This window comes from Pteronotus mesoamericanus, unplaced genomic scaffold (genome assembly GCF_021234165.1).
Source record: "Pteronotus mesoamericanus isolate MK-2021 breed Mesoamerican mustached bat unplaced genomic scaffold, CSHL_Meso_final contig_291, whole genome shotgun sequence".
Taxonomy (NCBI): Eukaryota; Metazoa; Chordata; class Mammalia; order Chiroptera; family Mormoopidae; genus Pteronotus; species Pteronotus mesoamericanus.
Genome location: NW_026555124.1, coordinates 5,188,316 through 5,213,018, shown reverse-complemented (window position 1 = coordinate 5,213,018; position 24,703 = coordinate 5,188,316). Strand labels below are relative to the sequence as shown.

Sequence of the window (24,703 nt, the reverse complement as noted above, 5' to 3'; positions counted from 1 at the left end):
AGGTGTTATTATAGAGAAGAACCTCAGGCCATTTAATGTTGCACAGTAATTACTATCATTTGTAAATACCTTTGAATACACATGGGTATTTATTACCTAGTACTACAACACTGCATATACAGTCAATTAAAGATGCCAATAAATACAGCCAAATCAATATCAAGAATCATTACATTAGAGCTGTTTAAAACCTGACCCAGTTTAAGTGGAACAGCTTTGGGGAGCCATCGCTTCCACACCACTGTCGGGAGAGCCACAAGCACCACTTTATAAAAGACACTGGTACGCTAAGAAGTCTAATTTGTGTCATTGGTATTCTATTCTCCCATTGCATGTCGATAGTCCCAACTATTTTTTAAAATAATGTTTAGTATCTTTGCCCCATCTCCCGGGATTTTTATCTTCACATCAAGGAAAAAAACAGAAATTAGACACTTACAACTATAGACATGTTTAGTGCCAATACTCAATTTGTTGGGACGAATCAAATTATGCAACCCCAGTTTTGCATTCTGTGGTAACTGCATATCACTGCAGAGGTGAATCACAAGGCATTTTAAAAATAATTTATAGATGGGGTCTAATAGTATCTTCAGGTGTGGCCTGTGGCCTTTTTATTAAAATCCAAATGAGCTGACCAGCCATCAGTCTTCCTGGTTGGACCATGGACTGTAATTTATTTTTAAATATCTGCTGTTTGATACATGGTCCCCATCGCCTCCTCACCAGCCTCCTTAGATTAACTATCTACATGGGGGAATGGTAATAACTGAGTTTTTTTTTTTATATATTCAGTTGAAACCTGGAACTTGTGTTCAGAAAAAAAAACAAAACAACCTACATTTATAATGATAAAATGCAAAATTAATACAAATTAATCTTTTTGGAAATTGGCACATACACATTCACTTTTGTTTTTCAAAGTAGATGCAATGCAATAGTTAGCTCAGAGACCTTCTCTCAATGTACCCCAGTCGGCAGTCTGTATTTTTTCAAGGTCTTTTATTAACAAGTTCTTAGTAAAAGGCTTGCAGCTTTTGGCTGGCTATGCAGGGATGAATAAAACAGTGTAGGATTTAACCCCTTCTGTTTCTACACCATCTTTAAAACATTATTTTACTTATTATAGCATTTTCCACATTTTCCTAAAAGAAGGAGAGGGTCAAACCCTCCCCCTCCCCCACCGTCTTCTCACTACAGAAGCTGCATAAGTTACAACCACAACTTAAAATTCTAACCTGAGCAGATGCATATTTTTATTTTACTCAGAAAGGCCTTGGGCATGCTGCTGGCCTCTCCTGTTTGTCTTAGATAAGGAAGGTCATCTTGCCCTTTAAACTTAAAAAAAAAGAAAAAAGAAAAAGAAAGAAAGAAAAACTCTGAATTAGAAAAGTTATGTTTAAGCCTTAAATTGTATTGTCTTGACTCAAGTTTAATGTATTTTGCCTTAGAAATTATGATGTTTATAGTTTTAGTCATTGATTTTTTGGGATATATTTACTTTAGATATTCAGCTGTTTTACCTGGCTGTGCAATGTGTACACAATCATTTTCTAAAAAGAAGTTTCAAGAAATAATTATTTTTATACACTTGTATCAATCAAGCTTTGTGCCTTAATTAAATAATAATTTAATTATTTTGCTTTTTAATTACTTTGCTTTTCCAGAAAGAGGGTCCCTAATACAACTAGAAAATCATTTTTTAATTCATGTCCTCTGAATATCATCTTTACTTTTTTCCTAAATGAGAGCCACAAGGTCCAGTTGACTATAAGAAATATTTAGTGTACATATTTTAAAGTAGAAATTCTTAGTTAACTTTCTTAAATTTGAAATCGGTCTCTATCTTGGCCATTTTTAAAAGCAAGAGCCGGTCAGTGACAGCGTTTTGTAACAACTTTGTTATGACCATGACCTTTCCAACACTCGAAGCCTTTGACATCTTCAATCCTCCTCGTGTTTTAGTTCTGGTTCTCCGACGTTTACAAAAAGTGTTAGCTCGATGAGTTAAAGGAAAACTCAGCTCCCTGGGATTGGCTTTTACATCTAAAATCTCACTAGACATCTAGTGCTTACCTGGGAAATGTCTGCCTGCATCTGCAAGGGCCTGATGGAGTCCGGGGCATTAATCTCACTTCTGATACCAATCTGCTTGGCCATCACAATAAGACAGTGATGTGAATAACGGAAAGATGACAATACAGAAGTTAGACATTGTAATGTTTCTTTAACTGTACAGTATATGGAAAGCTGCAAATACAGTCACTGAAAGCCAGAGCGCACAGTGCTCGCTCAGGCAGTGTTCATTTCCCAAGTCCCCTGAGTGCGCCCCTGAAACAGGGACGGTCCCCTCCGGTGGGAATTCATGGGTGCTCGCACTAAATGACCTCAAAGTCCTCCTCCAGCACTAGGGTTTTCCAAACTTTTTCTTAAACTATGTTTATAGCTGAATCAGGAAGGCCCTGAAATTTATCTTCTCCTACTAACTCATATACTTTCCAAATCGATTTGTACAGATTTATAAACTTAAGCAAAAGAAAATCTTATTAAGAAAGTTGTCCACATGGTTTATCAAGAAATGCTATGGGGGTTTTATTTGTTTGTTTGTTTGAACCCCCAAATTAATAGCCTTCTTTAATCCTTAAGGTTCACTCCTTAAACTGTTCTCATTAAAAATTTGGGAAAGGTTTAATATTGGTTCTTTAATATATGGATTCATAGCATTAAATCTCCACTGGATCGTAAACTTTGTCTACGAGGCTCTGCTCCTTGGGGGTCGGCTCTGTGTCCATACGGTCACCATGACCACATGCTGACACACTGTCTTACACAGAATGCATGGTAAGCAGCTATTTCTTGAATGAGTCGATGAATGGGTTAACTTACTTGGCTTGCTTCTCTTAATATTGAAATAAATTAATCTGTCCACAAAATGGGCTACAAATCCATGGTTCGTCAACAACCTTTGCTTTGATCTTGTTAGCATCTGTAGGTGGCCTTCTCCTTGTGGGAAACCTTGTGACCCCATGTAGAATCCAGTGATGTCCCACTGGCCATGGGACTGCTCTTGGTTAAATGATTTTTGGATCTTCATCCCATCTGTCCATCAGAAATTAAAATGTTTAATTGATTTAAGTCTATTTAAGTGACCTGAGGTCAAAAGAACTGAAAAGAAATTTCTGTGTTATTGCAGCCATCACACCTATTTCTGCATACAAAACTTCTTTGTCAGCAGAGTTACAATGAAGCAAAGAACGTTCTCGGAGGTGGCAAGGTTTAAAAATATGGGAAAGATTTAAATAGCTTCCCTGAATTGAAACAAACCACCATCTATAAGTAATCCCAGTTTTTGTTTTTTCTAAACATTTGCTATGTTTAGGGACAGAAATCTGCTGAGAAGACCTGCCTCTGATTTTTTTTTAATACTTTATTTAGCCAGTAAATTCACATTTCAAGTTTGCCTGAGGCGCAGTGAAGAAGCAGACCATGCTCCCCCCAGGGTGAAATCGATGAATAAACAGCCCAGCCCTCCTGGCACTTTCCTGGGCTTGCAGGCCTGACAGGCCCTTTGTTGCTGTTAATCAATAGCTGCTTTGTGAGCTTGTCTTGTTCGAGTTGCTAAGATCTGACAATCTTGCTAGCATAGCAGGTGCTACCAAATTTACCAGACCAAGATCTATCAAAACCACTATATCGTATCTTGATGCTTGGTCCAATAAATGGGGATGAATCTGTGATTCTGCCTTTCGATCCCATCTGTGATGATGGAGTGACTTTAAATAGCCTACGAGTTAGGACAGAGATCTGCAGTCACACATATACGCTGTGTGTAAGCGAAGCTCAGACCTCAGCGCAGAGGGCAGACAGGGCAAGGAGTGTCCCTGCTCCTCCAGAGCGTCTCTGGGCCAGGCTCTCCTTCTTCCCTTCACCCTTTGGTTCAGTGAGGGTCCTACACTCAGCTGCTCTGAGCAGGGAGAAGAAAGCGAGTTTCCTGTTCTAAGGAACAGAAGCTACAATATTTATTAAACCATGAAATGCTGAAATTCATCATTTTTAAGACCTGTTGTTCAGCTGTACAACTCCACCGAAAGCTGAATAGTTGATTTTTTAACGGGAATTTAGTGCTACCATCATAAATGACTATTTTTATTCAAATCTCTTGATTTTCTGTAGCATTTGAAGCAAAGTAATGATGTCTATATAACAGACAATTAAACCTGCCATTCGTTAGAGAATAGTTTGTTTGCTTCTTATCACAAAGGATGTGCCAGGCCATAAAAATCCAGAGGAAAATGCTATAAAATGTTTTCTAAAAAAGACTAATATACCTGGGAAGTCCAAGTCCTACAGCAGAAGCACAGGCTCACACCCACTCACTCATGGAGATGGCGGCTCCAGTGGGTAAGCGCTTCTCTGTGGACGGGAACGTCTCTTAGAAGACAGTGGCAGCATTGGGTTTGATGATTTTAATCCAGCCTCCAAAACTCTCAGATCTCCACTGGGAGGGAATGGACGCGATGGGGGTCGTTTTCCCTGCTTCTTTCTACTGTCGTGTGGTCGTGATGTGGTAACTGAGGAGGTATTTGCAGAAGCAATTGTTAGGGTGCGTGATTGTGGCCCTTGAAATGATGTCAGTGGGCGTAAGGTGTGGCGGGTCTCTTTGGCAGGTGTGTTTAGAGTACTTCGGCATGCTTTTTAACCGGCTCCACCCACTCCTTTGAAGTTCCTGTCAGGCTCTGCCATCTCCCACCCCGCCCTTCCCATCATTTATTAACTTCCTGTCTCTGAGGAGCTCAGCTAATACTCAGCTGGTCGACCTCGGCTCCTGCCATGCCATGGGTCATGTTTTTATCCATAGTGCCTCTGTCCCTCAGTGACTTCAGCCCTCTCCTTTAGATTTCTCATTCTCGGTACACCCGATCTTTATCCTCATTATGACACCCAGTGCCTGGGCACCTCCACTTTTTTCTAGGTTCATCAGCCCCTTCCTGGCCTTACTGGTTTTTTAACTGCCCAAATGTCACTCTTACAGTCCTATAACAGCGTAAGACTCTCACCCCCATGTTTCTCCTACAACCGACCCCTTCACTCTTCGGACTAGGAAGTGACATCGGTGCACAGTGCCCTCACCAGAGTCGGTGTTGCCAGTGGCACTTAGGCCCTCTTCGCTGCTCACGTATTTTCATTCTTGTCTTTGGTTGGCTCCCTTTGCATCCCTCTCAGCAGCCGGACAAAGTTTTGTCCCCCTCTCAACCTTGTGCCCAAGCCCCTTCCATTCCTGGCTTTTCTAACCTCCTTCACTGAGAAAACAGAAGCCACTGGGCGTCAACCGTACCTTGGTCCTTGTTTTCGCTTCCCCACCTTGCTTCCCGTCCTCCACCCCACACAAACCATTCACCCCCGTTCTTCTCCTTTCGGAGGAAGTGAGTCCCTCCTGTTCAAGGCCGGCCCCTCAGCGGAGGCTGGGACGGGACCTCAGCCTCCCATCGTCCCTGCTCCATCATCATCTCTCCCACATCACTCCCCTTAGCTAGATCCGTGTCCTCAGCCAAGAATCTTCTAGTCTTTCCCATTCCCACCCAGCTCTCTTCAGGGAAAAAAGCAAATCCTTGGACTTGTTTTATAAGCTTAGCCGCCTATTCCCACCTTCACCTTTCTGCCCCTTTCCCCTTCTTTCCCAGGCTTTACAATCTTTCCTTCATGTTCTAGCCTGTTCCACCTGTCTTCTGTCCCTGCCATTCTGCTGACGTGGTGACTTCCTAATTCCAAAATCCCATCCATTCTCCTCTTTGTCTTATTAAAAGGAAGAACTGCTTCTCCTGCAGTAGCATTCTCTAACAGAAATAACAGAGCAAGCTGTGGACGTGCTTTTTCGAGTAGGCACATTAAAAAAGTTAAAAGAGACTGTGAAATTAATTTTAATAATATATTTTTCAATCCAATATAGAAAAAGTTGTTCTAACATGTAACCGATATTATTAATGAGTTGTTTTATATTATTTTTTTAAATTATTTTTACTAGGTCTTCAAAATCTGGTGTGTAGTTTCCAGCTGTAGCACATCTTCATTAGGACTGGCCACAGTTCAAGGGCTCAGTGGCTACCTGATTGGATGGTGAAGTTACAGACACGCTTCTCTCACTTACCTTTGGAAGCAATGGCTCCTGGCCCTCCTCCTGCCTCTCCAACAGTCCTTCTCTGTGTCCCATCTCTACCTCCTTTCCCAGCCCCTCTCCAGCTGTTGGTCCTCGGGATCTCACCTTGGGCCACCTTCTCTTTGTACCCTGCACCTTCTCCTTGATTAATCTCATATATTCCATCCACTGGGGAATGATTCCCAAGGTCCTAAATCTGAGTGCCACCTCTCAGTTGAACTTCCAATTAGTATTGCCAACCCACAGACGCCCAGAATTTGACACACCAGCCTCAAACCCACCATCTTTCGTCATGGATCTTCTCCTGTCTCAGTGGCGCCGCCGTCTGCCAAGATGCCCAGAAGAAAACTGGGATTCCTGTTGCATTGTTCTTCCTCCTTATCCACTAGAGCTAATCAGTTACCAAGTCCTTGAAGTCTGCTTCACCAATATTCTTTAAATACTCACTTGTTTCCTTCTCCACAACCACAGCATCTGTCAGATCTTCCTCATCTCTCCCTTGGACTATTGCAGTGACCTCTTCAATAGCCTGCCTACCTTACTTGTAGTTCCTTCTATTCCAGCCTTGATGCCCTCAATTTTTCACCCAAATAAATTGATATTCACCTAAAATGGCACTGTCCGGAACTGTATCCCCCATTGTTAAAAATACTTTATTTATTTATTTATTTCAAGAAAGGGGAAGGGAGGGAGAGAAAGGGAGAGAAACATCCATCAGTTGCCTCTCGCATGTTCCCAACTGGGGCCTGGCCCACAACCCAGGCACACGCCCTGACTGGGACTCAAAAAGGTGACCTTTAGGTTTGCAGGATGACACTCAGCCCACTGAGCCACACCACCCAGGGTTATAGCCCCATTTTGTAAAGGGTTGTGTTTCAGGCTTTGGTCAAGAGCATTTTTAGGGCGGCAGGTCACCTGACTCACTTCCACCGCACTTCACCACTGAGCAGCTCCACAGATGGTTCTAGAAGAGACAAGAATGCATTTAACAGAATCCATTTTCTTTGTTTTGATAATAGACAGCCCCTGTGGCTTTGGAGACTTTTCCTAAACCAGACGTATCCTAGAGCACTGGGTCATTCTCTCTCCCCCCTCCAGACAGCTTTGAAAATCTGGTTACTACATGCCTCCTCCCCCCCCCCCCCAGAAAAATGCATGTGTGCAAACATGATTTGGCCTGAGTGTCAGAGGGTTCACTGAGTCCCCAAAGCCCACCCATGGGGTGATAGACATTGTTTGAGGACAGCTCTAAAACAGTCTGCAGATCATCTACTGGTTTCAACCTAAAACCAGGATCAGGAATGGCTTGGTTTCCTATGACATTTTGAAAACTTCGTGCATTTTATAGCACATTTTGGAATATAGCTACAATTTCCTCCAATGATGCTTTGAATATTGACTAGCAACACTAAAAACATCTCCAAACTTGCTTTTCTTGGCTAAATGTAGCCAAGTCTCTGCACTCCGACACCCCGCTTTACAGAAGCTGCTTGGAACCACTTTGCTTCTCATTGGGTCTCTGAGCCAGACTCCCCAGTCGGCTGCCACGCTGAGACTGGTTTCCATCTCCTCCTTGGTCATTCTGGAAGCTCCCCTAGGACTCTTGGTGCTGAAGGCTCTGCTGCACGACTCGGGTCGTCGTGTGCTCTGCCAGCCCAGCACCCCAGGGAGGGGGCAAGGCGGAGCGGGCACCCAGGCTCCGGCCACCCTTGGGGGCCTTTAGCAGGGTGAGAGCCTGTGTCGGGGAACGTTCCACACATCTCCAAGAGAGTCTCAGCCTTCTCCTCCGCAGCCCAGCTGCCGGACAGTGGGCTTACAGCAGGGATGGGCCTGCCCTGCCCACAGAATGCGCCGTTTCCAAAGGGCACACAAGGGCATGGGGGTGGTGACCTTACCCTTGCCCCCGGCACTGGGCAAGAACAGGGCTGCCTCCCTACTTACCACCCAGGCACATGCTTGAGTTCAGAGCCTCTCCTTGGGGTTCCTGGCCCCACCCTCTCTCCCTTAGCAAAGCTGCTCTCCTGCTCTCTCCAAGCTCAATCCTGTCCATCCTACTCTCCCCTTGTTATCCAGCTTGTTTGCTCTCCTGCCAGGCTCCCTCCTTAAATTTCTTGCCCAATGGAAGCTCTCTCACTTCTTTGTCTGTCTTCAAAGCCCCACTTGCTCCCAGGAGGCCCCTTTGTGTCTCTGCTCCTTTCACCTCCAGTCCCCAACCCCTCCCCGTCCAGCTTCTAACCTTTCTGAGTCTCCCCGCTGACTTCCAATGGCACTCACTGCCTTCCTCGCTCTCCCAGCCCGTGTGCCAGCTGGAAACAGCCAGCTCTAAAGGGCTTATTGGACTGAAAAGGGAGCGAATGTCCTCATGCACTCTCCTCTTTCCCACTTCAGCAAAGCTTTTCAGAGTCACATTTCCAATGAACTCTGAATCTGGAAGGATTTAGATCTGCTGAAAAATGCTAAACCTCCAGTGTTTGACCGTGTTTGAAATTTTTGGCAGCCCCTCCCATGTCTGATGTTACAAACACTGTTAATAGGTGCCTGGAAAGAAGCCTTTAATGCTTGTGTTGTGTTTTAACTTGCTTTCCTTTGGAGGCAGGGAATTGTCAAGTAAGTATTCACAGCACTCTGCAAAAGCCCAAGTGTTCGATGAGCATCCAGTATTAAGCGCTCATGCAAAATCCACAACCACAAAGGGTCTATACTTAAAATCCGCTGAATTTGCCACTATGCAGGTTTCTTCCTTTTGCCCCTCTCATCTTCAGTTTTGAAGCAATACAGCTGTAAACATATGCTTGTGAAATATGAAAGAAACATTCTGAGACTGCTTTACTTTTCAGTTTTTAACTGAAAATCAAGGTGAAAAAAGCACCAATTGTCTCTACGTGTGTGTGTATGTGTATATATATATATATATACAGTCCTGTGTATATATTAATACACAGTGTTTGTGCCTGTATGCATACTCTATATACTGTATAATATGTGGCGTATTATACAACCTGCGTGTACCCTGAAAACAGCCCCTGTGTTTAATCTCAGAGTCTGACTAATGAGCCAGGCTGCGGTCCTAGTGTCCCCTCGCTCGCATCTCAGACCTTGGCTTGCTTTTGTCATACACTTAAACATTCTTGGTGAAAGAAGAAACCCACGGATTTCATTTGAAAGTCCCACTAAAACAGAAGAAAGAGCAGATGTTCTGGAAATCGATAATTAATGTGAAGAAAGTGTCTAATTGCAAGAACTGGCAAGGCCCCACTTCCTGGCTTTGCTAATTTGGCAGCGGTGACGTCAGCCGGGGGTGTCATTTTGCAGAGATGTGCTCTCTACCCATTCTTCGGTGTTGATTATAATACCATTTGGTCCAGTGATCACTTATGATTACATAACATGTTTTGATTGAAGAGTTCCTGAGAAACTACAGATAGCTTGTTTAACCCCAGCACAAAAATGCAAGCTGTTCCAGCAGGCAAGCTGCCCTCCCAAGAAACACTGGAAATTATTAGGCTAAATTATGAGTTGAACTTGATTCGAAAACAAAGCACCCATTGTGCACAAGTCCCAGCGACATCCAGGAGGATGTGATTGTTTTCTGACAACAAGTTTGTCCCCAGCACACTCTAAAATAAGCAGTCCCCAGGCGCATTTGCAAAGTCATGGAGAGTGTGTGGGAAGCATTGACAAGGCTTCCTTTTTTCTCCCCATTCTGTAGGCGCGTTAGTGCAGAATTTGCCCAGAGACGCCAGGGTATGAGCTTTCTGAATTTGTAGACTGGTGCACTCTTTCATTTCTGTTTTAGTTCTTTGCTGGCATGCTCGGGAAGCATGGTTTGTGCCACACAGGAATGTCTGTTCACTTGGAAAATGCTTGTGCATGAATGAGGTGCTTGCTCATGTGGCTCTAAACTGTACTAAGTTTCTCACTTGGCTTTGTTTGCTGCTTACAAGGGGATCAAGGTAATCCTTTTTCTTTGTCTAGACCAAGAGCAATAACTAATGGAGTTGGAACGTGTGGCGGGGGCTGGTGCAGGTCTCCCCTACCGGTCCCCGGTTTCCTAAACTCCAACAAGTTGATTTAAGGGAACCCCTGGTTACCCAAAATTGTCCGACTCATATAAAAATCTGTGAGCACTTACCCATTGCAGAATCTCCTAATTAAATGTAAAGGCCTCGATCTCCAAAACTGAGAATGGAAAAAGCAACCTCTGCTCTCAGGGTAGCAGTTCAACACAGACCGTAACCCTGAGGCATGAGGCTGAGTGGGAGTTCCCTCTGTTTTCGATCCCTTGCTTCCTACTGGCCCTTTCGTGTAGTGGGAATGACCTGAGCGTGGACCCTTCCCAAGCCTGGCTTGGAAGTCCCACTTCGCGCCGTGCCGTGATTTTTTTCACTACCTACATGGTTCCGAACACGTTTGACACGTCTCTGTCTGAAAAATGGCCAGTGGGTTCAGGAAGCACAGCCTCTACCTTCTCCTGCTTAGGCTCCACTTTGGTTTTAAAACCAGCCCACCGGCTCAGCTGTCCCTCCTGGCTCCCAGGAGGGAGGGACTGACCCCTGGCCACCAGGGCATAAGTGTGGGGAGCCACCTCAGCGCCTGTGAATCAAGGCCCCATCAGGCAGGACCCTTCATGCCAGAAGCCACTTTTCAGGGCGCACGGAGGAGGCAGGCAAGGGGGGCAGGCCAGAGCAAACCCCGGGGGAGGGCCCTCTGCGTGGGCGAGGGGAGCGAGAGGAGCCTGGCCTTGCCGTCTTTTGTTCAACGCTGTTTCTCTGGCCACTCTCTGTTCCAGGCCACCTGTTAGCAGAGCTGTTCCCCTGCCTGAGAAACTCCAGAAGAACAATATCACCAAAAAAAAGAAACTGGTTGAGGTGAGGAGGTCAGATATTTTGCTTTTAATCTGGCATCAGTGTTCTAAGACCTGGCGGACATCACCATCTGCCTGTCCCACAGGGGTGCCTTTGCGTGAACTGATGGATCTGGTGGCTCTTGCTCCCTCTCCTGCATGGCATTGTATCCCCCATCCCGGTGACCAGAATCGTCCCCCCTGGGTCCTATTAGTACTAACGCTAACATGTCCCATGTCCTTCAACCCTGGTTCCTTTTCCTGAACCTGGAACCACTCGGGGAGAGGGAGGGGGAGATGGGGAGACTAAGAGCTTAGTCACCGTCTCTGTTGTTTGAGCACTTACCCTGGGCTGGGTACCATGCTACATACTTCCTGTGAAGTATTTTATACGTGCCTCACACCTGTGAGGTAGGTACTTTTATTGTTTTCATTTTGCAAATGAGGACATTAGCTCAAGGAAGTTCAGTGACTAGTTAGGTCCCCTGCTCAAGATCACCAGGCCAGTAAGGGGTGAGGGATGTGGACTCAGTTGTTGAGACCTGAGGATTGTGCCACTAGTGAACCTGCTGTTTTCTGAGAGAAGCCTCCTAACTGTTCTCCCTGCCTCAGACCCCCTCCCCCAATGCCCTGCGGCCTGCAGAGTCACCTCTTTAAAATATAACTGTTCATCCTTCATCCTGGCATTAAGACCCAAGAGATTCCCACATTGATGATTAGGATTCAAATGAATGGTTTTGGAGCTTTACCCAGGAGCTCCTTTCAAGCCCACCTCCTGTGACTGACTCTTCACCATAACTCAAACCTCCAGCCCCAAACCAACTACCTAACGGCCTCTGAAGCCGCCCTGGGCTCTTGGGCTCCTGAAGAGAACTTCTCAGGCTCCATTCTGATCAGAAGCTCCCCTCCTCCCACCCCATACCCTGGTCTTTCAAGTCCTTTTCTGACACCTTCTCTGTGCGGTTTCCTGACGCTCTTCGCCCTAAACCCTCCCGCACACCCCAGCCCCACGCCAGCCTGTCACATACCCTGCTGCCTGTATTCCTTGCTCATTGATCTCCCCTACTAGACTGAACCCACTGAGGTCTTTACTGGAAAAGGAGAATTCACTGAGGGGACTTATCATAAGAACACAGCACAGGTCAGGAAATGCAGCTGAGCTTTAAGAGAGATAAGATCCAGGAGCTGAAAAGCCATTATAAGCCAAGATGGTACCTTTTTTTGCCCAACTGGATCTTGTGTGCATCTGATGCAGTCTATTCTTTTTCTGCAGACTTTTCAGAACTACTTTGGTAGACAATGGGTGCTCCCCAGCACCTGAGTTTACACCTCCTCAGTTAATGAAACAGCAAGGTCTACCAGGGTCCCCAGTCCTAAATTCCTGGGAGAAACTATCTGATTGGCTCAGCATGAGTCAGCTGTCCATGAGGCCTGGAGGTCACTTTATTACACACACAGTTTCTGGGAAACACCTGGGAGTGAGGGGTAGGGGTGCAGGGAGGCTGCGGGCTGGGCTGAGACACTCAGGAAGTTGAAAGGAAGAGGAGTTTCACAATGAGAGAGATTTTAAAAAGCAAAATCATAAAGATAGGAAAGCTCACGATATGTGAGCTAAATAGAAAAGTCAGCCTGGCCAAGGGGGACCAGAGAGGTGTATGGGGGCTCACTGTGCCAACCTGAGGAATGTGGGCTCTTCCCATGGGCAGGGAGAGTCAGCAAGTGTTGAGTAAGGAGATGGTGTGGTATTTTAGGAGAATTCATCTAACGTTTGCAATTGCTGAGCTTTGGAGAAAGGGAAGGCCAGAATCGGGGAACCTGGAGGAAAGGAACCCACATCTCCCTAATTTTGTATCCCACCCCCCAGCACAGTGCCTGGCACAGATGCGCTGCCAGCCAGACATGTGTGTCCAATTGAATTAGGAGCCCATCTGATCCGAATCAGCCACTGCTGTTTGTCATGAAAGACAAAACAGGAAGAAGACTACAAAGCCAGAACAATATCTAGTTGTTGAAAAAAATGTAAATGGTGTAGAAACTCGGTAGGGCAAGCACCCAGCAGCAGAATGAGCGTGGCATTTACCTTGACGTTCTGCTGCGCCAGGCCCCGCTGCATCTGTGGGAATCAGAGCAGATCTCGGAGCCGCCATTCAGCTCGCCCAAGGGTGCCTGCCAAGGCACGGACATGAGACTTCTAGGCAACCTTTGCAGACAGAGTGTCAAATCCGGAGACTTTGGCTCACCTGAGGAGCAGGGAAGCATATCTAGTTTTTTTAGAAAACTCCCTGTAATTCTGCATGTTATCCTGGCCCCCTCGTGTTCCAGGCAGCTTAAAAGAAGGACTGCATTTTATCCTCAGCTAGTCGAGAAGCAGAGTGTTTTTAGTGAGAGGTTGGCTGTCTCACGGGCCACGCGGTGTCCGTGAGAGGCATGGCTGTTGCTTCAGTGCGGGTTCGCTCCTCTCAGGGCTGCTTTCTTTTTCACGTGGGAATGTAGGAGCTGGCTCTTGACCACGTGTTTGGCTACAGAGGATTCGACTGTCGCAATAACCTGCATTACCTGAACGACGGGGCCGACATCATCTTCCACACCGCAGCAGCCGGCGTCGTTCAGAACCTCTCTACAGGTGACTGGGCCAGGAGAAGCCACTGGCTAAATGCAGGCTTTTCTTTCAGCTGTTTTATGCACTTTCTTTTAGATGCCCCCAGGCTTAAGCATTCTCTTCCCTTTAAGCCCTTCTTCTGCCTTCCAGACGGGTCTCATTTAGTCCTAGAAAATGCTCAGGCACATGATTGAAGAGTCAAAGGGTCAAAGGCTGACAGGGTGGAGAGGAGCCAGAAAGCGGGCGTGGGGAATAGAGGAATTCCTTACAAACAGCAGTGAAGAGCAGGATAGGGGGACGCTTCTCATTCCTTTTTAACAGGGACTGATTTTTTAGCAGCTCAGATTTACAAGTTTTGCTTGTTTTGACTATTTAGATTTATGGTGAAGATGAGAACTTACAAAAACAAAAGTACCCAAAATGTCCCTTAACGATATGCTGACTCTTAAATGAAAAAATAGTTTAAAAAGTGACACTCCCCAAGCAAAAAGAGGCATTCAGAAATTAATTTAACAAACACCCATATCTTTATCACTAGATTTAAATGTTAATATTTTGCCTTATTTGCTTCATATCTTAAAACAATTGTTTTCTTTCTTTTCAAATATTTGTGCCCTTCCCATTTGGTGTAGTTGCTCATGCATAGATTTTTAGACAATGAAATCATTGGGCACATAGTGGCTTGTCTTTGGGGAAGAGGAGGACCTTGAAATTTTCTATATAATATTCTCATTTTAATAGCAATGTGTTATTTCCTTATATAGCAGTACCATTATTCACCTCTTTGTGAGTTTACAGTGGCCACTTTTGACAGTTGGCAAACCCATTTGCCACTATCGATGATCAAGTATTTCTTATTCTCTCTTCCACTCCCTGTGACATATGTCGAGTTGGGGCTTTTGGGGGTGAACCATCACCTGTGTGTGCCACTCAGGCACCCAAGTGGGTTGGCACTTTGATAATGAACAAAGATAATTAAAAGGGATTCTCTAAGTATAGATGCCTCTTGACTTATGATGAGGTTACATGCTGACAAATTCACTGTAAACTGAAAATATAAGTTGAAAATTCATTTAATACCCTTAACCTACCCAACATCGTTGCTCAGCCCAGCCACACTTACGTTTTCCCTACCTACGGTCGGGCAGAATCACCTAACACGGTGAATACACTGCAGAGCATTCGTTGTTTACCCTCCTGACCGCGTGCCGGACAGGGAGCCGTGGCCCGCTGCTGGGTGCTGCCACTGCCCAGCGCCACCAGAGAATCGTTCTGCACATCGCTAGCCCGGGAAACAATCAAAGTTTAAAATTCAAAGTATGGTGTCTACTGAATGCATATCACTTTCCATAAAGTCAAACCGTTGTGAGTCAGGAACTGTCTGTATTTTCCTATTTCACTGTCTCCCCTGTCTGACAGGTAAGCGGTGCCTTTTTGCTCAGTACAACATTAACCTGCGCCCCCACCCGCCGCTGCTCAGAGGTAGACATCGAGAGGCCGTCAGTCCTGGGCCACAGGGAGGATGTATAAAGTGATCTCCTGTCTCCCCAAGCATGGTCCTGAAGTGAGGATTTGGGGTTAAGCTCTTATGCTACAGGGCATTTCCAAAGACACCACACAAAGCTTTGGGGTTGCCCTGGGGCCTTAAGGCTCCCCTGCTCACCCTCTACGTCTCTCTCACAGGGAGCCAGAGTTTCTACCTGGAGCACACGGACGACATCCTCTGCCTCACAGTGAACCAGCACCCCAAGTACAGAAACGTGGTGGCCACCAGCCAGATCGGTAGGAGGGCCCTGCCGCAGCTGAGGCTCTCCCCGCTGAGCGGGAGCACTGACCTAGCAGTTACTGGGGGATGGAGGGGGTGGCCCACTGGCATCCACCCTTTCTCATTGATGTTGCTGTTGACTTTTTGAGCCCAGAATGTATCTGTGTTGCTTGAGTTAACACATCCAGTGACTGGTGATTCTGAGGAACCATAAAATCAGGCCATAGCATCATAGTCCAAATAAGTTGAGGGCCCCCATCCCCGTGGACTGGTGAGAGTAATTTTTCAGACCCCAGGTACCAAGTGTAGAGCCCAGTGTCTGCAGCCTGGCAGTTGTGCTCGGCAAGGGTAGACTGCGGTGTGTGTGCCTGGGTCTTCTGTATCCTAGGCAACCGCCAGTGACAAATGTGACCTGATTCACATTTGTGAAAAGTGTTGTTTTTTAACTTGGTCATTTCAAAGGCATTTTTTACAAACATATCTTCCTGCTTGTTCTCATTGACCCCATGTCCATTTTTTAAATTTAATTTGAAACTTTCTGATGCTGGTGTTGAGTGCTTCACTATTCGAAACATGACTTATTTTAGCTGTTGTTTTCCTTTGACGCTTCCTCATTGCCATTGCCCACCTAATGCAGGTGATATTACGGAGGCCCCAGGTAAGGCTGTTCCCTCGTGAGTAGTTTGAATCTGCACAGCAAAATCATGTTGATGTATCATGTTTGCTGATTGTATCTGGCTGAATCACAGATACAAGTCATTGACCTCATCAGTCTCCTTCATGTAATCACCTCTGCAAATGTGCTTGTGGGGCATAAGTGCCCTTAGTCTCTGTTCTAAAAGCACAGCAGATGTCCGCTATGGCCTTCACCTCTGGCCAGGTCAGGCGGTAGGTCTCTTAGGCCCAGTAACTGTAAGGCCCCCGAACACTTGACTCTTAGATGGACATAGCGTGGCCTTGGCTCCGCCATTCCCCAGCCTGAGCTCTTTGTCACGCCTCCACATTCAGGAACGACACCTTCCATCCATGTCTGGGATGCCATGACCAAGCACACCCTCTCCATGCTGCGGTGCTTCCACTCAAAGGGGGTGAATTACATCAACTTCAGTGCAACCGGAAAGCTGCTGGTGTCGGTGGGCGTGGACCCGGAGCACACTATCACCGTCTGGCGTTGGCAGGAAGGTAAACGGAGCTGGGCTTCTGTCTGTCCGGGAGGCGTGCTCGGGGCATGGGCTGGGCTCCAGCCTGACCTGCCGCCAGCAAAGCCCACGAGGCACTGCTGTGGGGTCAGCAGATTCCAGGGCTCTTGGGGTCCTGGAGAGCCTGCTCCCTGGGCCCCACTGCATCCCTGGGCCCCACGGCCAGGAGGGCCCGGCCACGGCAGGTCTGTGCTGGCTAGTGAAGGGTCTTTGGGCACAAAGTGCCCCAATGCTGGCAGCCTTCTTCCTCTAGCAGAAGGCAGGGCAGCCTCCTCCACTTCTATCCTAACTGCCTTGCGACCCAAACGTCCTTCTCCTCAGCGTTCCTTCTGGCGACTCCTGGATTCTGCTGCAGCCTTGTCACCTTGGTGGTCTTATTACAGGCACTAGGGACAGGGTTCCACCACCATAGTCTCAGAAGCATGTTTTATTTTTTATATTTTAACTTTTTCAAAATGGGGATTCATCTAATAATCAAGGTTTACATTTAATTGATCAGGGGTTTTTTTCTTTCTTGCCCTTCCCCGACAGACAGACACACACACACACACACACACACACACACACACACACACACAAGCTGCTACTAAATGTATGGTCGTCTTAGAACCAAAGATGTGCGATCTTCCGAGCATATTCTCAGGCTGGCAAAAGCAGATCCAATTAGTTAGGGCATTAATGAGGTCTGTCTCCAGCCGGGCGGCACGTATCTGGGGCACGCTAAGCCCGGCATGCCCAGAGGTGGCATGTCTCCGACCCAGGGCTTCTAGAATCCCATTATCTGAGCATCTTCCTGTGGGAGGGGCTGTGAAGCGATGAGCACAGTGGGAGGGGACTGCCAGTCCCTCCTGAGCCCCGACATGAGAAACACAGGTTCGGGACCTGCAGACTTTTATGATGAGGCTCCCTCATCATATTCCATCCATTTCTCATTTTCTTACTCATTAGTGTCCAAATGGCCCCATAATCTGTACCTTGGGGATGCAGGTTCATTCCTCATAATGTTGATTAAATAGACTCAACCCCAGATGACAGACTGGCTTCTGAAACGATAGCCTCATAGCAGCATGGAGGTGAAGGGACTCGATGAGTCTTCCTGCCCTGAGACCATGCATCCCATGGAGAAACTGCCCCACGTGCACTTCAGACAAGCCGATTTCCACCCTCGGCTTGAATGCTTTCAAGGATGTGGCCCTCGTCATTTTGCAGGGCGGCCACTCAGTCTTGGAAAGCTCCTGTAAGCCCTTTCTTCTGTGAGGTCACAATTACCTCACGACGCCTTTCTTCTGCAGCACCTACTGACTCAACTTGCTGCGGTAGCCGGTCGCCAGGACCAAGTCTATTCCTCCTTCCCCGGAAGAAAGCTGCCTCGGCCCCCTGCACCGTCTGGTCTTTTTCAGCTCAGGCTCGCTCTCTTCGCTTCCCTCGTCTGTCCCTCTGAGCAGTGCCCGCTCTGGCCCTGCCCCAGCACCGGCTTCTGCTCACTCGGGGCCCCTTCTGACCTCCTGAGGGAGAATCGGTGGAGCCAGGTCTTTTAAACAAGCTCCCAGGAACGGGGAGCCTTCTTTTTGGTAGCTTTCTGCCACGGTCTTTGTCGGAAGGGCAGAGAAGCGTTCTGAGCCAGTGACGGTGTTTCATGGCCTCTCACCAGCCGCCAGCTCTCCTGAGCTGATTGTGCTGAAGGTTTTTCCCTCACTTGAAGTCCTGCTTACAAATAAACAATATGTGCGTTCAGGGAGGTTTATGTACATTTTTAGGTAAGAATATACAAAATAAAATGGAGTAAGGAAATGAGCTTATATAGAAACTGCATGTTGTCAGGTCCTAGGTACTTGTATGAAATTTGTCCTGAGCAACCGAGAAGCCAGAGGGAGACGGGTGTCACCACAGTGCAAAGCGCTCACGGGGCAACAAGGGGAAAACCGACAGCGGCTCAGGAGAAACCTGCATCTTACGGTTTTAGTTTGCATTTCCCCTGGGACTGCTGAGATTGGTCCTCTTTCCATCACTTTATTGACTGCTTGTATATTGCTGCTTCTGTGTAATTCATCGGTTCAAACCCTTTTTCTGCTGGGGATGGGAGGGTGGTTTGTCTTACGACCCGCAATCCTTTACTGATTCTCAGTGTTAGTGCTTTGTCTCTTACGTAAGCTCTGCAAATGTTTTCTCCCACTCTGTTTGTCTTTTAACTTAGTTTACGGTGTCCTTGGGGACCACGCGCCCAAGGTGGTGAGGGATCTGTTACAGGAACTCAAACGGTCCCTGTGCAGGGGGAGTTACTGCTGGTGGCAAGAAGTGACCTGCGGCCTCCCCAGCACCCTCAGCGCCCCCAGCCCCGCATCCCTGGGAGGCGATTCCAGTGGGGAGAGCTGCAGGCCGGCTGTGGGCCAGCCGCCACCACTCTGCCAGGGAGCCATTCGTTATAAAAATGAGTAGGTAAACGTGAGTGACGAGAAAGAGGGGAAGAAAGCATACATGTGCATGAAAAACACAGGGAGAAAAGATAAGAGGAAACTGGAACTAAAACATGAAGAGAAGGTTAAGGGAAAATAAAAGATAATAGAAGTTTAAAATAAAAGTGAAAACTCAAGGGCTGATGAGACAAAAATAGATGAGGGCTAAATGAATAGAAGCCAAGAGATTTAAAAAGGAGCTAAAAGAGTGATCATGATAATAGTTATCACTTACAGAACACCCACTGCATCAAGCGCTGTTCTAAAGGGCTTCACTTCTATCAATTCTTTTCATCCCCACCACATTTTTAAAACTGGGAACGATGATGAGCCTCAGTTTACAGATGAGGAAACTGAGGCACAGGGAGGTTCAATAACTTGTCCAAAGATGTTCTACAAATAAATGGCAGAATTGGGGTTTGATTAAGACAAAGGTTCGGTAAAGCTCAGGAGAGAAAAAGAACTCAAGAGATAAGTCAAAAACATAATAGAGTTGAGGTAAAAAAAAACAACAACTAGTAATTAAATGTAAAAGGTAAAGAATTTAAACCTATAAACCATAAGAGAAAAGGGAATGTGGGAAACTATTTAAGAAGAAAGTAAACGCAGAGAATGTGAGTCACCTATGAGGTGCGCCTCGTGGTGAAGTTGGCGGATGCGGATGCCCTCAGCCATTTTGCCCTCTTCTCTGATCTGGAAGTGTCCTTCTTCCAGGCTGTCCTTTCCTGCTGTGTCCACAGATGCCTGGGTGTGGCTTGTGGGGGTGGGGTGGAGTGGAACTGAATTATGTTAGCAGCACCTGCTGTTCTGGAAATTTTCCTGGACACAGCCTCTCTTTCCCACCTTGGGAGTAGCACCTGAAGGGGGCAGGGTGCTGTTACAGAAAAAAGAACACTGAAGCGCGCCCTGGGCCTGCTGGGACGGAGAGCCATCCCGGGCTGGCGCTGCGTGCCTGGCCCCGGGGCTCGGGCGGGCCGCCTCACTGGACTCTCTCATCCACGCAGGTGCCAAGGTTGCCAGCCGAGGGGGTCATCTGGAGCGCATATTTGTGGTGGAATTTCGCCCTGATTCAGACACACAGTTTGTGTCTGTTGGAGTCAAACATATGAAATTCTGGACCCTGGCAGGCAGCGCCCTCCTTTACAAGAAAGGGGTCATCGGGTCCATGGAGGCCGCCAAGATGCAGACGATGCTCTCTGTGGCCTTCGGTGCTGTGAGTTCCAGCAGAGGCTTCCTGAGGGGGCCCAGAGCCCCTGGGTGTTGGGAGCGGCAGGGGGAGGAAGATGGCCAAGAAGCTGCAAACAACAAGAAAGCCATTTTCCATTGTCAGCTTTATTGGCTATTTTGCAATCACTGTTCCCAAAAATGTTAGAGAAGGGTAGGCTCCACTCAGGACAGAAGGTTCACTATTCCAGAGGCCAAGTGACTTGGAAGCCTGTCAGGCCTGGGTGAGCCAGCCGCAGAGGAGGTGAGGATCCTTTCTACCACAGTGTAGCATTCCTTTTCTCTTCCGCCCCTGTGCACCACAAGTCCCCCCAACCGACACCCGCAGATGGATTGTGGGTGCCCTCAGCCAACCGGCAACGCCCCCTGGGGACATCCTGGAACAGGGCCCACTCTTGGCCCTCCAGCTGTGGATGTGCCACCCCTTAGGTGAGCCCCGGGAAGCGTCCCTCAGGTGGAGGCTTGCCCCAGATTCGAAGTTCACTAAATGCAGAGATGTGTTCAGTGCAGGGATGAAAAGCGCCAGAGTAATTCAACAGACTGAATTTCAAAGCCAGGTCTGTTGTATATTGTCTTTGGTAGCCTGCAAATTCTTTCGCTTTTCCTTAGCACAGGTCAGCTTGAGTGCATGTTTCCGTTTCTCCAGGGCTGGTTCCCTAATGGGAGCAAGTGTCTGGGAAGGTGTCCCTTTGTTTACAGAACAACCTCACTTTCACGGGTGCCATCAATGGGGACGTCTATGTGTGGAAGGACCACTTCCTCATTCGGCTGGTGGCCAAGGCCCACACAGGCCCTGTCTTCACCATGTACACAACCCTGCGGGATGGACTCATAGTGACTGGCGGAAAAGAGCGACCGTAAGTGCAGCTCCTCAGGAAACAAGTGGCCTTTTTGTTTTGTTTTTAAAGAAACTGACAGAAGCATCTACAACTTGGAGAAAATGCAGAGTTTCGTTCTCCTATCTTTTCTGCACCAGGGAGATGACCTACCTTCTCCCCGAGAGGACCCCAAGTCAAAACCTTCAGAGGTAGCAGTCAGAGAAGGAGAGAGGCTATTTAATGGTAGTTTAAAAACCAGAATGGTATTCTTGATTAGATATGAGCAACTTTACTGCTTATATACTGTTACTCTCAGTAGCTCTGTGGGAGAAGAAGCAAAGGATAAGTGAGAACAGGACAGAGACGTTCCCATGGGGATAAGGAAGTTATGAAAATGAAGCAGAAAAATAGGAGGAACATTCCTTTTTGTGTTTGACCTAATAAAAATTTTGATTTTCTAGACTACAATTCTCTTCCAAGGTGATGGCTCTCCAGACACTTTACGAAATCTGCACGTTCAAGGGGTTGTGATGGCACATCGGCAGGGCCTAGGAAAGGGGCCACCCTGGAGGGTCAGCCCTGCTGGGCTCCAGGTGCCTGTGACCGTAATGAGACGACAGGGAGAAAGGGCAGTGGAGGGTTACGGGACGTCTAGGGCAACGGCTGACATGCTAAGTTCCTCTTGATCTGTTTTAGGACCAAAGAAGGAGGTGCAGTAAAGTTGTGGGACCAGGAGATGAAGCGCTGCCGAGCCTTCCAGCTGGAGACGGGTCAGCTGGTGGAGTGTGTGCGCTCCGTGTGCCGCGGCAAAGTGAGCGCGACTGGGCTGCCCTGGGGACGGGCCGGCCAGGTGGGGCGGGGGAAGGGGGCCCCGTGAGGCGTAGTCCAGCCCCTTCCAAGTGTCAACCTAAAATTAAAAAGTTGAAACGAGAAGCAACCAGCAATTATTTAGGATCAAAAAATTGCAAGTTGAGGAGCACAAATTTAGGCAGAAACCCAAATAGTGTCCCAATTACAGGGAGAAAACAAGGGGTTTTTATGAGAAAAGAAAAAGGAATAATCGCATGAAAAGAAGAAAGAATTCCTACTGGTGAGCTACCCTTGGCTACACACGATTAGTTACGGATTCTGTCTTCAGGTAGAAAGTCCACAGTCACAGTCCTCGTGGGGAGACTGTTCACTTCCCTGCTGGCTCTGCAGACAGTCATTTGTAAAACAATGTTGGTTTCAGTCCAGCCCAAAGGTCTGGCCCAGTCAAAAGATTCAAGGAACAAGATGTGCGAGTTCGTTCCTCTGGAATGGCAGCTCCAACTGCATTTTGAAATGGCTCCATTTATGTCATTTTTCCACACCAGCCAGGCACTATCCTTGTGCTGGGTTCTTAAGTCCTTAAAACAAGACTCCTAGGCATGATGTGGACTGTATCGAGGAGGTAGCTAAGCAGAGTCAGACAGACCTGGGTGCAAACTGTGACTCTCTCAGTAGAACTGGGCCTGTAATGTGTGTGTCACTAAAACTTTCTGTGTCCAGCCCAGGGTTATTATGAGGATGGCATGCATTACACATGCACCGTGCCTTTCATCACGTCTGGCACATAGTCACATTCAGATGGTAGCTACTGTTATTATAGATGATATTATTGCTGGCACAGAGAGAGTAAATAATTTCCCCATGCCCAAGGTTATCCAGTCAGTGAGGGGGAGAGGAAGGGCCACCAAATTGATTCAAAGTCATTGATTTTCGAGGCATAGCTTGGCCGAATAGTGAAAACAACCGTGGTGTCTTTTTAGAAAATATGGCTGTCCTGGCTCCCACCCACAGCTGGCAGATCAGAATCTACAGAACATGTTCTTCTTTTTTTAACCACCCTTCTACCCTTTCTCGTCCTCCCACCCAGGAGATTCCAGTGCACTTGAAAACAAATCTCTCTTTAATAATATAAATACCTTGTGTTTATATTTTTGAATTGGTATGAGTCTTAAGAATTGCTTTCTAGGTAGATGGTCTCCATAAAAAAAAAAAAAAGGCAAACCTGACTTTGCAGTACACACAATTTGAAACTGGGGATTTTGTGTTTAAATAGATAAATGGCAATCATGGCAGGGGAGTGGATTAGATGTGGGGGAGGTGGAGGCAGGACTGGCCCCAGGGCCTGGGAGGCGCCCCAAGATGGGGTTTTGTTCAGTGCCAGCAAGAACTTAGGAGTGCGAGTTGCCTAAGAGCAGAAATTGACCGTCCTGCTTGGTCGTGTGCTCGCAGTCCCTGGAATGTTCTAGCAGGGACTGGTGATGGCGACTTCGGTGTGGAAGCGCTCACCCAGGGTGGCCAATGGGGAGAAGGCGAAGTGAGAAGGTGGGAGGAGGTTGTTCCAGGAAGGGCAACTCAGTAGTTAAATACAAAGCACCTCTCAGCACTTCCTATTTTAACAACCAGGGCCAATGAAGGCACTTTCCCATGCTGTTCCAGTAGTGTTTTAAATTACTTTAAGTTGTGGCAAAACAAAGGTGACATAAAATTTACCATTTTAATCATGTTAAAGAACAATTCCATGGCATTACACCCATTCACCTTCCTGTGCCACCATTGCCTCACGAAACTTTTTTCATCGTGCAGAACTGAATCTCTGTGCCCACTAAGCAATGCGTCCCAGTCCCCACCAGCTGACGGCAACCGGCATTCTACTAGATCTATGAGTCTGACTGCTCTAGGTAGTTCATGTGAGTGGGTGATACACTATTTTTCCTTTTGTCTAACAGTGTTTTGATTACAACAGGGAAAAATTTTAGTGGGGACCAAAGATGGAGAAATAATTGAAGTTGGTGAAAAAAATGCTGCTTCCAACATCCTGATTGATGGACACATGGAAGGAGAGATCTGGGGCCTGGCCACACACCCCTCCAAGGACATCTTTATCTCTGCCAGCAATGACGGCACAGCCCGCATCTGGGACCTGGCTGACAAGGTGAGGGGCCCAGTCTGCCAGGCCCCAGGGCCCACATGCGGGCCTCACTGAGTAGCGAGGAGAGGGCCAGGAGGATGGGGCAAGGGGGAGCGGAATACGAGGTCAGCCACAGGTCAGTAACCACGTTAGAAAGCTTAATAAAATAAGTTCCAGTCACACACACCCAGTCTATCTTTTTGCTGTATATCTGTCTACAAATATTTATAGCAGGAATAATCTAAGTGAGAATGATTATTCTCTTGTCAAAAAAACCCACAAAACCTAAACAAGAGAGAGAGAGAAAGAGAAATCATCTTCCTTGGACAGGAAGATTAAAAATGATTTAAATGTCAAATGTTCCCAAATGGAACATAGCAATCGAAATCCCAACAAAGCTTCTCTTCGAGTTTGGAAAAACAACTTAAAATATCAAAAAAATAACTAAAATTTTATCTGGAGTAAAAATCTAAGATAGCAAGGACTAGACTAGGGGAAAAAGAGATTAATATTACCAAATCTTGTCTAATACCGAAACAAGTACTTCAGTTCCTAATGATTAAAATACTTTGTTTCATTACAAAATGACTAGTAAATGTTTGAGTCCTATTTTCAGTGCCAATCAAAGAACAGACATGCAAAAGGCTAAGTGTGCTGGCCTTTCTAAAAGCCAAGTTAGTTCACAATGATTATGACGTTGATTATAATTA

At 46.8% G+C, this 24,703-nt stretch overlaps 1 protein-coding gene across 3 annotated transcripts in view; it reads left to right on the top strand.

Moving 5' to 3' along the window:
- Positions 1–24,703, top strand: part of EML6 (EMAP like 6) — a 226,664-nt gene that overhangs the window by 195,385 nt on the left and 6,576 nt on the right. Inside the window, exons 28-37 of one of the 3 annotated variants that reach the window (XM_054575439.1) lie at positions 10,099–10,107; positions 10,944–11,022; positions 13,491–13,620; positions 15,280–15,378; positions 15,999–16,019; positions 16,370–16,543; positions 20,018–20,226; positions 20,937–21,094; positions 21,752–21,866; positions 23,829–24,017. In XM_054575439.1, the coding sequence (XP_054431414.1) occupies positions 10,099–10,107; positions 10,944–11,022; positions 13,491–13,620; positions 15,280–15,378; positions 15,999–16,019; positions 16,370–16,543; positions 20,018–20,226; positions 20,937–21,094; positions 21,752–21,866; positions 23,829–24,017 (1,183 nt within the window). The remainder of the gene's footprint in view (positions 1–10,098; positions 10,108–10,943; positions 11,023–13,490; positions 13,621–15,279; positions 15,379–15,998; positions 16,020–16,369; positions 16,544–20,017; positions 20,227–20,936; positions 21,095–21,751; positions 21,867–23,828; positions 24,018–24,703) is intronic. The other 2 variants (XM_054575438.1, XM_054575437.1) reach the window with 2 other exon arrangements.